The 16,848-nt window shown below is 38.5% G+C and overlaps 1 protein-coding gene across 4 annotated transcripts in view; it reads right to left on the reverse strand.

The window, feature by feature from the left end:
- Positions 1 to 26: 26 nt before the first annotated feature.
- Positions 27 to 16,848, reverse strand: part of LOC105224209 (tRNA-dihydrouridine(16/17) synthase [NAD(P)(+)]-like) — a 64,812-nt gene continuing 47,990 nt past the window's right edge. For 2 of the 4 annotated variants that reach the window (XM_049461357.1, XM_049461360.1), the window contains exons 2-8: positions 5,487 to 5,700; positions 5,189 to 5,359; positions 2,636 to 2,795; positions 2,369 to 2,564; positions 1,277 to 1,525; positions 1,031 to 1,205; positions 27 to 703 (exon numbers count right to left, since the gene is read on the reverse strand). In XM_049461357.1, coding sequence (XP_049317314.1) covers positions 182 to 703; positions 1,031 to 1,205; positions 1,277 to 1,525; positions 2,369 to 2,564; positions 2,636 to 2,795; positions 5,189 to 5,359; positions 5,487 to 5,672 — 1,659 coding nt within the window. In that variant the 5' untranslated portion in view covers positions 5,673 to 5,700 and the 3' untranslated portion in view covers positions 27 to 181. Of the gene's footprint in view, positions 704 to 1,030; positions 1,206 to 1,276; positions 1,526 to 2,368; positions 2,565 to 2,635; positions 2,796 to 5,188; positions 5,360 to 5,486; positions 5,701 to 16,848 lie in introns of those variants that run through there. The other 2 variants (XM_049461353.1, XR_007423487.1) reach the window with 2 other exon arrangements.

Raw genomic sequence — 16,848 nt, forward strand, 5'->3', positions numbered from 1 at the left:
AAGAATTAATGGAGAAAAATATATACATATATTTGTAAAACAAATATTGGCGCAATCTACCAATAAGAAATTTATTTGAATATTGTATTTGGTACAACATAGTTTCAACTAATTTTTCTAAATATAATACATATAAATATGTACGCAATTCAACTAATAAGTACGCTCTAATCATTAGAAATCAACTGTTCCCATTGGGAACAGTATTCGTCTCTGTGCTATGTAAAATCCTCGCCGGTTTGTCGTTTGCACTACATTCGTTTGTCGCTTCATCCACATCATCAGAAACGCCAGAATCTTGTTTACCCTCCTGTTGATTTTCGAATTTCTTCGCTTTTATACGACGCGATTTAATCAATATACCATGCCCTGGACAATCGCGGTCTTCAGTGTAACATTTCTCACGACAGCAGGTGCGGCATAAACGGTACTCACATTTGATGCCGACCGGATTCGCACATAGATCACAGCACTCCAAGCTACGTTCATGTCGGCCTTCAGGCTTATTGGGACGACGCAAGCGTCGGCGTAACTTTTTCATGCGCTTGCGTGATATCTCATTGCCTTCGGTGTCGAAAAACTGACGTTTCTGTCTATTGGGATCCTCAGCCAGACGCACCTTCTCAGCTATAATTTGTTTATGCAGCTCAGGAGGTACACGAATGTACGGTTGACATAGCCACGGTGGCAATGATAGATTCAACTGTGAAAGAATTGAGGTTAATTATTAATATATCAATTTAAAAAATTTTTTAAATTTTAAAAATAAGTTATTTTATTAATTTTTTTATGGTTTATAATTTAAAATATGATGTATTTAAATATTTTTTAAATAACAATAATAAAATAGATGCATTATTAAACCCATTGTTTTGAAAAAAAGTTCTTTTCTGCACAACAATAACTTTTAATTAAAATTGCTGCTGCCCACACACCTTTGCGTACACATGTCATGAATGTCATTAAATAATTACGCATACGCAGTGTACCACAAGCCAAACAAGGCCAAAGCACTTAGGCACATACTTACACCCTCTTCGATGACTAAAACGCTGGGGTCCACCTCCTCGGCCTCATAAACCTCCGCACCCACATGGAATGGCTCGTATTTGTGCTTAATTTTCCCAACAACAGTGCGAAAATGCTCCAACTGATTCGACACTGCCAATTCTTCGCGTAAGTCTGCATTTGGTCTTAAGTTCATTCTTTTTTGGAATAAAGAAAAATTTAAATAAAATATGTTTCAGCGAATAATACTAAAATAATGTATACATACAAATGATGGAAGATTTTGAATAAATGTCCACGTATATAAGACACGGGGCAGGGATATTGCTGCACAAAGTCCAAATACTCTTCTGCCATATCCCAGGTTTTCACCGATTCACCCGTAAATATGGCTGGATTGTGTAGATTCCCTTCAGCAGTCATAACGCCATCGACTCCTGTTTCCGACAAGCAACGCTTTATGTCTTCGAGGCCAAGAATATTGCCATTAGCAAACATGGGTATTTTTATATGTTGTCTATAGAGGAAATATTAAGGAAATGAATATTTTAGTTAAGTTTGAAGTGATTTCTATATAACAAATAAAGAATATTGTATAATTCTTTAAGGGTCTAATATTGAAGATAATGTTGTAGGACGGGAAATGTTTCCAAAATAATTTCTTGAATGTAGCTGATAGTCCCTGCCAGGAGGAAAATCCGTGTATTCTCAGATTACATAGATCTAATTCTCGTAGGAAAAGTCTCGATATTACTCCTTAGGAGTGATAGACCCTTCTACATTAAATGCTCTTCTGCACGAATTAATATTTCTGATAAGAAACCATCAATCGTCTAAATATGAATAGTATTGGTGTGTTTGAACAAATTTCTAATCCAATATTTTTCTGAAATTGTCCCCGAGATCTTCTTCTTCTTCCTTATTGGAACTGATGGTTGTTTCCTTTTCATTGGGGTCGTTTTTTACGAGGCCGGTTCCAAACACACCGCACAACCCTGGTTTGGGATGGTTCGCCTTCGAACGGATGTTCTTTGGCCACCCAGAGGGTATTTCATCTAAGACCGGAAGTCGTGAGCTACTTAAGACATATGTAAAAGAATCGTTTCTGGCCACTCCTAAATGCATGGCGTGAACTTTTACACATAACCTCAAGTTTGAATCTGAAAAAGGTCTATCCTAAAATCCAGTTAATTGTCAGCGAGTATTTCCAGAAACTTTAAAGGAGCTCGAAAGAAATTGAACCCGATGTTCGGCCATATCCATACACAATCCAGATATGTACATATAGTACATTTAAAGATCGTACAAATGGTAAAATACCGTTATTAAAAATAATTTGCATTCAATGGTGTACTTGTACCTTACTTCTTTGATGTAACTCCAGTCGGCGATGCCCGTGAGCGGCCCCTTTTGTTCTCGTGTTCGGCCATGTACGGTGAGCAGTTGACAACCCGCCGCTTCGAGCATTTTTGCATACTCAATCGTACGCTGACGATCTTCGAATACGCGAATTTTGCACGTCACCGGCACAGAGAGCTGCGTATGTAGTGTATTTACTGGAAATGTTTGCAAGCGTAAATATATAAGGTTATGCGAATGGTGGAAGCAGCAACAACACAATACATACCAATTTCTGCTAACAGTTCCCACTCGTCCTGCAGAAAGGCACCGTAATGGCCACGTTTTGCAATCGCCTGCGGACAGCCCAAGTTGATGTCGACAGCGTCACAGTGGTCCTGTGCCAAGAGTGCAGCCTCCAGCAGCGTTTCTGCATCGTTGCCGCAAAACTACAAATGAAATGGAAAGGATTTTGAGAAACACATGTGACATGGAATATGCCTTTGAATGATGGATTGCCATATGAACATAGCTCCTTGAGAGACTTTGTGCGTTGAGGGGCTCAGTTCAAGGTTTTGCATATTTCAAATGACTTTCTCGAGATTTCGCATAAATAAAGGCTAAAACAGCGTGAAGAGTTTGACGAGAAATATGGCTATTAGTGAAGTCAATGCCAATGTCATGACAGAATGCAATTAAAAATCATATTAATTGTAAGGTTGGCTTGTATTTTGTACTCACAGAGATGCTGGTGGCAAATCGCGTGTCCAAAAAGTGGTTCCATATTCTTCATGAATTAAATTAATAAAACTTTCATTTGTATATTTATTATATTCGGGCTGTTAATAGCACACCCAATCCTCAGCCCATTGCCACTAGGCATTTCCATATACGTATCCCTCTCATCACACATACACAGATACTCTTAAAGTGCACACCTTTTTGGGCGACAGAGCCTACATTTGAACTTTCTCTTAACTGGACAAAGCAAATTAAAAGTTTTAGAGGTTATGCCCTCATAAAATTAGTTGCTTTAGTAATACAGTAAAATAGTTGAGAATTTATGGTTGAATTAGAGGTAAGTTCCTTTATACGACAGAATTTGAAGTTACCTTTCAGGTTGGACGATGGATGATTGAGGTTATACCTGAATGAGCTGAACGTACTCAACCACACATTAGTGACTCACTTACGAAGTGAAAACTAAACAACATACGGACTCTCCTCAGTTTGATCTCTATAGATTATCTTCTTAAAGATAGTTATGATCACTGAATTGGTTTTAAGGAGATACACGATTGCCCAACTGTGGACCCAAATCCAAAAATTTTGGCATAACGGTTAGGTTAGGTTAGATGGTGGACCAGCGCTGAACGCACTGTTAATGAATTCATTGGTAGTATCGTCGCTCTGCTATCTGAGTAGATGGTCACCTCTCTGAAGAATCTTTGATCCATACGTGAAGACGCTTGCAGTTTCTCTCCTCAAATGGCTTCTTCCCACCCACAACTCCCTCGCCGGTTTATGGGTGGAGAAGGAGCCGCCGGAGTTCGGTTTTAGCGACTCCATGATTCAGACATAACGGTATTTTTTGTTATATTACTTAAATAATCGAGAACTTTTTACATTTATCGAATTGGATTGAAGATAACTATTACCAGGGTCATTGTTAGACTAACTAGCACAGCAAAGGTCTTGAAAAAGCATAGAACTTAACTCTATTTTTGTTTTTGCAACAAGTATGAATCGGATATACATAAATCTTGGTTAGTCCCGGTTACATAAATCCAAATATGGTAACTCTCTTTCACAAAAAAGTGAAATCGGTCTATACCATCTCAGCTACAAACTCCACTTCGGTCTGCTCAGGCCTTAACGCAATCAGGGAGTGGACCACAAGTTAACACCTAGTTCGCACACTGCGCTGCCGCTCCACCAACCAGAGTGGTCAACAGAGGAGCTCCACGGTCCATAGGAGCTCAAATAGGCAGCATAACTCCCATTCTGATCAGTGCGGTGCTTTCGCAGAAATCCAGTCACCTGCTTTGAGCGGAACCGTCTCCTAGAAGCTTCAAGAGGCCATTCCTCAACTACTACTTCGGACGCAACTCACTTCAGATATGCACTGACCGCCATTCAGTGAAGCCAATAACACCTTCACCGACACCCTCTCAGTGAATGATGGACTTGGAGTCAAACCACCACCCATTGCAGACGAAGAGCTCAATTTGCCGAAAAAAAATTAGTATAGTTATAGATGGTCCGGATAGCCGTTATAAATACTGGTGAGATTTAAAACATCCAAAGTATTAGCGAACCATAGTGGGGAATCTCTTATGGTTTGGACTGCTTTTGGCCGCAAAATATACACAGTTTTATTAGAAAGTGAACCGATTCAATTTGCTGGAGACCAAAATGAGAGTAATTGGATTTTGCAACAGGAGAACCCTCCATTTTCACAGCGTGAGGCACTAAAATTTTTTTCTCATGAACAAATAGTCATGGTTTCCTAAATACCTGTTAAAATGTGAGAATTTACTGCGAACGCTATGTGATTTGGTATCGAAAATCAGAAACCGGTCTGTGACTGCTCTTAGCTGTCTTGTACAACATATAATAATTTCCTTACATTGGAGTTTCTCAGACATATTGGAAATATTGAAAACATCCTTATTCCCTACTAATCCATTTTAATATTCGGGCGCACCCGAACTCTGAACAACCTTACTAGTTTTCACTTGCTATTACCTATCACCTTCTTTACTTAACACCTAAAATGCCGCCTGCTATATTTTACCTGCCAAAAAGTGGCTTGTATGCAATCTTGATTTGGCTAACAAACCTGTATAATTAATGGTCGATCTTCGGGGCATGTTTGTAGCGCATCCTTGCGATACTTAGGATCCTTGGCAAACAAGTTGCTGTGAAACATGGGCGAGTAGCACAGTTGGGCACCATACTTGCGACAGAACATACGCCAGGCCAATTCGCTTTGATCCACCATGGGCGCCACCTACAAGCGAACGACATACGAAGAGAAAGCAAATTTTATTTTCAATGTTAGCACATACGAGCAAGGCATGTGTCAGTTTGTAAGCACATATGTATTCATAAATTAATTTTGTTTTGGTTGCACCTACCACATACTGAGGTGATCCAAGGACTTTGCGGTAAAATTCGTAACCTTCAAGTTTAGGGCGTGTTGCTGTCGTGTCTTTTGCTGCTGTATCACTTTTTGCTGTTTGTACTTCGGTCGGCGGTGTTGTAGTTGTTGTAGGTGTGGAACTGGCATTGGTTGGTGTGGGCGCGACGACTTCATTCTCCATCTTGAGCTTTTGTTACGGAATTTTACAACTGAAAGTTAAAGCATAAGGATTTTAGGAATTAAAAATATTGTCTTTTTGTAAGTTGGTTGCGATTTTATCACAAAGAGATAGAGAGAGACAGTTGTGAATATTTCTGCTAATTAATAAACAGACCAACATGTTGGAACTCAGACTTTTGAAAAGCTTTCTCAATGTTTTGGTAAATAGTTAGTTAAACTGAAATAAGACAGTTATAGTAAATGTGACAGCGAGCCCTTCAAAGTCCCGTTGCCACGACAGTCGTGTCTATGTAACCGGAACGGACGCGGATTTTTAACCGGCCAAGGACTGTTAACTCGGTTAAGTTTTTCCACTACGGCAACAACCTTCAAAGTTCTTCTTGGATGTACTCATAACCGATTCTGGCCTTATATGAGAAGAGCAGAAAAACGTTAAGCATGCATCCGTCATCGAGAAATAATTTCTGTGCCAGCAGAAGCATTTTGTAGTTGCAATGGCTTAGTTGAATAATAAAGCGGAATCTCTGAAACGAGTTGTACAAGCAGAGAGAGTTAATTGAAGCAGCAGCGGCCCTATGGTTTTGAAGCCAAGGCAATTATTTTTAGATTCCATAATAGTTGAATATAATGAAAGGACGATTATATTTAATTAAGTTTTAGTGAATTAATGACCTCATTATAATATTAAGATTTATTATAAATGGTCTTTGAATTATCATCGGCCTTGCAACTCAATAGAAGAAAAGTACTAAAGATACGCTATTATAAATTCCTCAAAAGTTTATAAACCCCACGAAACTAGCATAGATGAAAAATCACTTCTTCAACTGCTGGTTCCATAAAGCCTGAACGAGGCTGGTTTTCATATGACCAGTGGATGATCCGTCTGATGAATAAATAAATACATATGAAATACATCTGCAAGTATGAAGTTTCTTATTCACGTAAAACATTGATTCATAGACTTACTTCAAACAGTAATGACGAGAAATTACTAAAAAAAATTTAATAAATATTTTTGAGAGATATTCGATTAGAGGAAAGATCAGCTCTAAGGCTTGATTTTTCAGAAATTTGAGAAGATAATTTACAAGGAGCGTTCCAAAGTAAACAGAACAAATGGGTTTTCCGGCAAAATCAATTCATTTTATTCAAAATAGTCTCCTTCTGCTTCAATACAGCTTTTTGCGTGTGTTTTAACTCGTTTGCCGGTATGGCCGCCAGTATACCGGTGCAAGCCTTTTGAATGACCTCTACGTCTGCATAACGCTTTCCTTTCATGGGCAAATGAATTTTTCCGAAAAGGAAGAACTCGCACGGTGCCATATCAGGTGAATACGGGAGGCGGTTAATGGTTAAAATGTGATTTTTGGTCAAATAATCGGTCAATTTTCGTCGTCAGTCAATTTGTGCAGAATAAACCGTGCACACACCTTTCGTAAGTCCAAATGTTCAGTCAAAATGCGATAAATCGATGTTTTGGAGATGTTAATAGACATATGTACATACATATATTCGTAGCATGTGGGAATTAAATGAATAAATTTGAAAATTTTTTAGTGTGACAAATTGAGAAAAATTAATTAATAGGTATTCTTTATTGGAAAGCGCTTTGTAGATAGAAAGTATACGAGTTATATGGGTCAAAACAGAATTATACATTTGTAACACTTCTTAATTTCAGCGCCATTTAATGAAAACACTATAGTACATGTATGTGCACTAGGGAGGTTCTTAAATCAATTGAAATATTTCTTAGTGTTATCCACTCAAACTGTATAAACTTTTTTTACACAAATCTTCAAGAAATCTTTCCAAGCCCAGCACTTCCAAGAAAAATTAAAAAGTTCCTTTTCAGTTGCATAATAATGTTTGCATGTTTTTCGAAGAAAAAAATTTTAAATTATTATTTTGCTTAAGATTAATGTCGGTATTCTGCGTGAGACGATTGTCTCATGTCACAATAGTAATTTAGTAACTCTGTTAGTCAGGAGTTTCATTTTGGTATTCTGGCAAATGCAATATAATAGTATACTGTGTAGTAGTATACTGTATCTGTCAGAATACCAAAATCAGACTCCTGACTAACACAGTCACTAAATTAAGATTGCGACAATTAGAGACATGAGACAATCGTCTCAAGCAGAATACCGATATAAAACTGATTTCAGAGATATCAAGAATGTCGTAAATATTTTTTGGACTGATATCTCTATTTTTTGTCAATAAATTTATTTGCAGGAAACGCGATCAGCAGTTCTTCGCCTACAAAATAACTGTTGGACGTCTGTGCACTTGATCCCTAGAAGTATCTGAACTTTGAACACCTGAGGTATGCCATAATTTTCTTAAATTAGAAAAACTTTTGTATGGAATTTTTTATACAGTATCGTTGTATCGGTTTGGCCTACAATATCTCTTCGTCTTTTCTCACTTACTAGCCGGCAGCACATTGGGAAAAGACAAAGAAATTGATGCCATTCCATAGCTCCTTCGACGGCAGACCAGACTTCGGACGCAACAACCTTCAGACATGCACTGATGCCATTCACAGTGAAACCATTAACACCTTCACCGACATCCTCTCAGTGAATGGCGTACTAGGAGTCAAACCAGCCATTTAGCTCGAGTAGCCGCGTGAATCGATGGTGACCCTTGCGCAGCTTCGATCTGTATAGGTTCAGGTTCGACACACAGTTTGGAATACCCAGAATAAAACGTCGGAGCATATGGTCCATCTGTGCGTCTGAATATATGCAAACTAGTGTCTCAGTTTTTGAGACATCGAACTGAAATTTCGTATACGTCCTTTACTTCGCTAGAACCTGCTAACTTGTCGGAACCAAAATAGGATAGAGCTGCTGTACAAGCTGATTGATAACTCCTTGTATGGGAAACTATTTTATTTGGCAAAGTATTTTCACGAAATTCGGTATGTATCATTATCCAAGGTAGCTGTGGAATCTCCGCACAAATTGTTCAGATCGGACCTCTATAGCATATTGCTACCATACAAATTGCTCGGTCAAAATCAAGATAAAGATCTTTTTATACTCTTTAATGCCTTACAAAAAGCACCTGTGAGTGGTATCATAGCGTCGGTTAAGTTTTTCGTGTTTTATATATACTTTAGAACCAACCTATTGTGTGCACATATACAACACACATACACTATATTTAAAGAAAAGAAGCTTAATTTCGGTCAACGCATAAAATGGAAAGTAAAATCGCTACCAGCAACTTGTTAATATTGCAACTGAACCGCTAACATGACTTTGACTTAATTTTCTTGTTGCAAAGGCAACAGTAAAAGTGGTCATAATCTCAACTGCAACAACACCAAACATGGTATACTTGCATCACTGGGCTAGTTAACGGCACAGCACGCAACTAGGCGCACCCGCGCGTCCATTTAAACCCAACAATAATACAATAAATACAACTACCATGCTATTAACACCAATAAAATCACACAACAACGATAACAACAGCAATAACATTATCGGCTGGCTACTCGACGAGAAAGTATGGCAAGTAAAAAGCGAGTATATGGTGGGTACTTGCCGCACTTTGTTGCAAGTTGGCGTGTTGTTTGTTTTCGCTATCAGCAGCCATGGCGCAGCGTTAAGTCAGCGGAAAATGCGCTTTAAGTGAATAAAAGTTAATTAAGCTAATTTTTCTATGCGTTGCACAGCAACAACTGGGGGACCACAAACTTCCACACACACACACACTCTAAATACTTATATAGATGCATATGTGTTGGTATATAGAAAAATAATGAAAATTAAAATATATAAGTGGAAGCACACGTTAAAGGCACCGACACTGTTGTTAACTTAATAAATGCTGTCATTACAGCCGGTTAACACATGCGGGTGCGGGGGTGAAGTACAGTTTAGTGGCTGAAAAATAATAAATAAAACGAAACAAAAGTCGCAATTTGTTGTGAATGTGCAACAATTTATGCACTTGTAGCAATTAGAAATAAGTTGTTTATGTCAGATATACATTCATATGTTTGTGGTTATGTTTTTATATATAACAGGCAACCAACAACAGTGTGTTCGTGCGCGTTTATTAACACAATATTCGCGAAAATTTGTTTGCTCACTTAAAATATGATTTTCTGCTAAATAGAAGTGCGAAAAAGATTTATTTTGCACTAAAAAACTTATAGATCATACCAGATCGTTTTTTTTTTTTTCGGAGAGAGAGTGAAGGGAGTTGCCGGGAAAGAAAGAATTTTTTGTTGTTTCAAAAAAACCATTTTTTTTTAAGTTCTGTTTACTTTGGAACGCACCTTGTATCAGAATTTTTGAACATCTTTACTCCATATAATCATAAATGATAAAATCGGGTCAAAATTACCAGAAAATCCCATATTTTCCCAAAGGAATTTCTCGTACTTTGATTCCTGCAAGTTGGAAGAATATAAAATGTTCTGTTGCATCCGAGCTTAGCCCTTCCTTACTTATTTCAATATACATATGCCTTTAGTAGGTATCTAAATAGGAGTGCAGCTCCTTCGGTGCTAATTGACTAGATTAATTAGCGTAAGACCTTTAAATCTCAAACGTCAAACCATTTGGTACTAATTGCATGCCTCCGTTATGGATTTTGTAGATAGACGTTCAAGGTTCGATGGATTCCAAGAGTTCTTGTCAGGTTTATGATAGGGCTGAGCATTCACAGAGGAAGTGTAGAATCGTTTTCTCACTCCCCTTCAGATTGCAGCTTCGTCAAATATTGTTATGTGGCATTTACATTTTTAACGCATGTTTTTCATGTGGGCAATGCTCCTTAATGGTAGCTGTAAGTCTGTCTATACTTATATTTCATAAATCGTTAGTTCTTGTCTTATCATAGATTGACGATATCTCTTTCATCTTGCATTTGGTTATAGATTTAAAGCTGATCAATCAAGAGGAGCTTAACACACAATTTGAATATTTAATATTTATTCAAATAGTGTGTTGAGCTTCCCTTGACCCCACGGTATTGTCTCCGCCTCAGATTCGTCTAAAGAGATTACTGACTTGGTCAACTCGCCTGCTTTTTCACTTCCGAAAATGTTTCCAGCACCGTAAACACAAATTATGAACAAGTGGCGCTGATCTCCCAGTTAAAACCTTCCGACAAGTGTTAACTACGCTGGAATCAATGTCAGCAATACCGCCTGTCTATCTCTGTATATGGCAGCTTTCTGTATTCTTGCGTAGTTACTTAATAGAACTCCACAGGCCTTTTCTATGCCTAATAATGCCGCTTGGAAGATGCTAGCTGAGTTTGGTAAGTGGATGAAGAGAGAGATATCAAGATGCCCGGAATATACCCCTGTCCCTAATCTGCAGTCTATTTTGGAGCCGTCTGTAATGATTGAGATATTATGTTTTTGCTCTACTAAACCTTTTCTTCCATCAAGTGTATTGTGTATTCTCACCTGGAAGTCACTATTGAAAGAATATAGTCTGATCTATTTAGATTCGTTATGAGCTGGTTAAAATATCGTTATGTCCATAACTGTTCCTGTTACTGTCCAACTACTTTTTTCTTTGATTCTTAAAGCAGAAAATCTTGCTTCTTTTCGTTTGAAAACGTCTATGAGCATCAGTGGGACATGACTTGGCATACCCTGCACAGACTATCTTCTGTATTCCATTTAACTTTCTATTATTACATTGTTTCTCTAATGCTGGTCACCAAAAAAGTGCTTCGTATGTACGAATTGATCTAATGAGGGCCGTATACATCCATATAACTACATATATTCGGTACTAGGTCTCGGTTCCTACTGTTTATTCTCTTGCACTTTTTATATGGCATATACGTTATTTTTTAATTCATTTCTCAATATTCACTTTCCTGTTAAGTTTGATATTTAAGTATCTCGACCACTCGATATTTTGCTGTGGGGAACAAAGAAACTGTAGTACTATCGAATGAGGAAAGATGAAATTGAAATATTTTGGGTTTATTCGAAAAAATATGCCAGGCGGCTGAAAAGGTGTATCGTGGAAGTGGAAGAATAAGAAGAATTTGTTAAGGGTTCAGGAAATCACCTACTATGAGCTACTCCCTTAGTACCATTCCCTTAATTCGCACATATACTGTCAACAATTGGACCATCTCAAAGAAGCAATCACTGAAAACGGCCAGCTTTGGCTTTTGGAGAGAAATCGTGTTCCCTCAGGACAACGCCAGGCCACACATAAATTAATAGGTATTCCCCAATCGCTCAAAGAGCTTGATTGGGAGGTTATTCATATTTTAACCAAACGATTACTGCCTGTTCCTGTGTACAGCGAATTATTATTTTTTGATGAAAAATTCGAAATTAATATTATTAATGGAGGATTACCATCCATTTTTCAGTCAGATAATATCGGCAGAACGCATATTTTCGGTAAAAAATAAACGTTTGACTAGATAATACAAAAAACTCTATGTTTAATTTAACTTAATACGAATGGTTAAGTGATTTTATAAATTGGTTGAACACATATAAGTCTGTTCTTTGAATGCTTAAAGTTGGAGTACGTAAAATCCAATCTTAGTCTCATAAATCTGAAAGGTGGCTTTACTTCTCCATCCCGCTATTCTATATCCCCTTTTATTATTTAACCAACTTATTTATTTTTCAGTCAAATATTTCGCCCAGCAGTTTTACATTTCAATTCATAGTTTAAGATCGGAACTTTTAAATTTCGGAAATAAAGAAAACTTTTTTTTTTTTAAATTATTATCAGAGATCAAAATACTTATCTTGGAGTAAGATTTGGCTACTTTGAACTGTTTATAGTCGGAATAAAATGTGGGAAAGTATTTGCAAGACACATCAAGCATCGATAGTCAAGAAGAAAAGGACGTTAACTATCAAATTTTGGTAGTTATTGCAAATAACTTTCTTTTCTATCATGACGTCACAAATCATTGTAATTTCTGTTAAATGCATTTGAAAAAATGAAACCAGAACAACAACAATAGAAAACATCAAGCTACAATATACTTGTAGTCGAAATATTATTACATTTTTGACTGCTAAAAATAACGTGTGGTGATGTACGAGGTATGACAATTAAGTAATGAGACTGTTTTCATAAAAACTGTATATTTGAAAACTATTCTACAGAGCTGCCATCCCCTTCAAAGAAGTCCCCTTGGGCAGCTTTACAGCGCGTTTTCCATGCTTCGTAACATTTCTGGATCGCTTTGACTGGGATGTCCGCGAGTATCCTCGTCACGGCCGCCTGGATGTCTGTAATCGACTCAAAATAGGTTCCTTTGACCACTGATTTTATTTTAGGAAACAAACAAAAGTCACAGGGTGACATTTTGGGCGAATAATGCGGCTGTTGCAACACGGCAATCTCTTTAGAGTCCAAATATTGGGACACGCTGAGGGCGGTGTGACACAGCGCGTTGTCGTGATGAAGGATCCAGTTACGAGCGATGTCTGGGCGCACCCTGTTGACTCGTTTTCGCAATCTTTCGAGTACTTGGCAATAGTAGACTTGATTCATAGTTTTCCCCGGTGGAACGAATTCTTTGTGGACGATTCCACGGCTATCAAAAAAGGCAATAATCATCTCATGTGAGATTTTTTCGGGCGGGGGGCGCGCGGAGACAACATCGAAACACCTGGGCACGACTAAAAGCACTATCACCATACACTCTAGCAATTTTAGCGTACGTTTCCGAAGCTGTTTCGCCAATCTGGCGCAAAAATTTTATCGCGACGTGTTGCTCTTGGTTTCGTTTTTCCATTTTCGTGACGAGCACTACAAACACACATCTACTCAACTTGACGCAGCAGGCGAACTAAACAAGCTAGAGCGATGGTACATATAACAATGGAGAGGGGAGAGATGCCGGAAAAAGAAAGAAAAGGGAATTTAAAGGTCACAGGTTTACCACAAGCGCGGCAATAAAATCAGTCTCATTACTTGATTGTCAAACCTCGTATTATCATAGAGACAATTAAAGTATACCGAAACCATGCTTTGAAGGTAGGGAACATGAACATATTTTTGTTGTGTGATTCTCAGAACAATTACTTGGGCGTGTTTGGGGTCGAGCAATTGAAATACATATCAATCAACTGGACCCTTTTTATAGCCTTAACAGTGTATATTAAGTTTCCAACGTTGTTTGTAACACCCAGAAGGAAATGTTGATTTAGCCATGTCCGAATGTTTGTTTTTCGGGCTGTTTATACGCGGAGGACTAGCCAGAAGTTGCTAATTTCTCGGAACCGCCGATATCGGACAACTATAGCATATAACTGCCATATAAACTAATGGATGCATTGAAAACTTTTTCTTTTGACGAGACATCTTCAAGAAATTTGGCATGGATTTTTGCCTAAAGCAATGGAGCAATCTTCGAAGAAATTTTTCAGATGGGCGCACTATAACATGCAGTTCCCTTACAAACTGACCGATCAAAGTTCTTGAAAGTAATCTTTTGTATTTGTGAAGGATAGTATGATTCGGTGCGACCGAAGTTAACATGTTTTCAGGTTTAAATATTTTTAGACGAAAAAAATCTATAGATATTTTACAACACTTTTACCCACTGTGCATCGCCTGAGGAGTGCCTCGGCAGTAGGATAATGATGGCCTATTTTCGCCATCAAGTTGAAAGTCTGCACGCGCACGGCACAATGGCCACGTTCATGGCTGGTTTGCATGTAAACAACCGCATACATATGTATATATGTAAATGAGTAGTGCACTTAAGCATGTGCATATATACGAACTTATTAAGTTGCATGCTCGTCACTGCGATTGCTCACCAACAACAACAACAACAAACTATAGTATGCGTTTTCCTGCAACCTGACGACGACGCATTGCCCGTGGGCGAGCGCGCGTGTGTCTGTGTGTGGGAAGCGTACCTTATGAGTGTATGAATGTGTGCGTGGAATTGATTTTTGCCATTGCATTTCATAATAAATTTCATTTGCAATAGTTTTTCTTAAAGTTTTATCATTCTTTTGCAGCACAATTAAACGCTTCAGTGAATTTTATGTTTTCTGCTTTGCTTTTCATTTCACTGCCCCAAGGCAGCGTAGTGGCCACACCAAGCGAATACAATGGTCGTAATTAGTAAGACAGCAATGGCAGTCCTTAAAAAACTATTCCAAGCAACGATGGCCCACACATGCACATAATATACACACACATAGCAATGCATAGGCATACATAAGTATTTGCTTGAAGGACAGACAAGTTGGCGACGTCAATGGCGCTAGTGGCAACTATGACGTTGGCGCAACAAAAGTAACAAGTGGTTTAGATTGCCAAGTGGTCGAGCTCATTCCATGCCTGGTCTAAACGTCTTGAGCCTTGAGTCGTCGAGCCACTTGAGGCATCGAGATAATCACTTTGTTGCTTCTTTTTTTAACAACTATATACACATTTACATATAAATACACACACTCGTTCTTTGCCATCATCACGTACTTGCACTTGTGGCTGTGTCTGTTGCTTTTGTTCTGTTGTTGTTGTTGTACACCGGTTGTTGCGTCTTAATTAGTGCGGAAATTGTTACTGACGCGTTCGTCTGGCTAAAAATCGACACAAAGCAGCGGAAAACAGTCAGTTCGTTGCAACTTTTAATTATTTTTTCTTCACTTTTTGGGGAGGGTGGCTACGCTTCGGTGTGTGTGTGTTGCAGCAGATCGGCAGATATACGCCGTGCACATGGTTTTCATTAAACACAATATAGTTTGTGAAAAGCGGAAATTGTCTGCATTTAATTGATGTATACGAAGCGGCTATAAAGTGCAATCATGCAACAAAGTTTGCGTTTGCACGGCAAAATGGCAGCATACACGCCACCTAATTGGAGACTAATGAAAATTCCATGTTGTTGTCTCTATGTACAACAGCTTTCTAAAAAGTGCTTCGTGTTTTCAATTATAATTAATAAGTTGATTAAGTTTTAAGTTAACAAGAGTTTGTTTTCGGTTATCTTGTTTTAAATCGAAAATTTCGAAGGAGCAACGGGGTAGTTCTCGGAACATAAAATTTACGGAAGACTTCAACAATAAAGTTTTGCTGAAAATAATGGAGAAAGAAATGGCGAGAGGTAGAGAGAAGAGGGGGAAAAAAGAGACACAACGAGAAATAGAGTAAGACCCTGTTGGATTCTATCAATTGAGTCCTGTATATTCAAAAGAAACGATTCGGATTTATGACAATGATGCGTGTATAGGATAATGGACTGCCAAGAAGACTCCAATATTTTCAAGAATACTCATTCGAAAAACTTCTTTATTGGTGTAGACACGCTAACGCGGTTATAGCCGCCAGCGGGCCAGGCGTTCTTTCTTTTCGCTGTTTGGCGCCATTTAGAGATTCTAAGTGTCCATGTCCTTCTCCATCTGATCTCTCCAACGGAGTGGAGGTTTTCCTATTCCTCTGTTTCTCCTGGCGGGTACTGCGTCGAATACTCCCAGAACTATAATGTTTTTATCCATACGGACGACATGACCTAGGCCGCGTAGCCTCTGGCTCTTAATTCTCTAAGCTATGCAAATGTCGTCGTATATCTCACTGCGATATCCGCTGTAGCCAATGCGCAAAGTACCATAAATCCTCCGTACAACCTTTCTCTCGAAAACTCGTAACGCCGACTCATCAGAGGTTGTCATCGTGTATGCCTCCTCACCATATAGCAGGGCAGGTATGATGAGCGACTTATAGAGTTTGGTCTTTGTTCGTCGAAAGAGGACTTTACTGCTCAATTGCCTACTTAGTCCGAAGTAGCACCTGTTGGCAAGAATTATTCTGCTTTGGATTTCTAAGCTGATGTTGTTGTCGGTGTTAATACTGGTTCCACGATAGACGAAATTATCTACGACTTCGAAGTTATGACTGTCAACAGCGTCCTGGGAGCCAAGTTGCCAGTGCGACGACTGTTTTTTTGATGACATGATATATTTTGCCTTGCTCTCGTTCACTACCAGACCCATTTGCTTCGTTTCTTTGTCCAACTTGGAGAAAGCAGAACTAACGGTGCGGTTGCTATAGCCAATGATATCGATGTCGTCGGCATACGCCAGCAATAGTCCACTCTTATAAAAGATTGTACCTTCTCTATTCAGCTCTGCAACTCGAATTATTTTCTCCTGCACTAGATTGAAGATGTCGCGCGCTAGGGAATCGTCT

Source organism: Bactrocera dorsalis, chromosome 1 (assembly GCF_023373825.1).
Source record: "Bactrocera dorsalis isolate Fly_Bdor chromosome 1, ASM2337382v1, whole genome shotgun sequence".
NCBI lineage: Eukaryota > Metazoa > Arthropoda > Insecta > Diptera > Tephritidae > Bactrocera > Bactrocera dorsalis.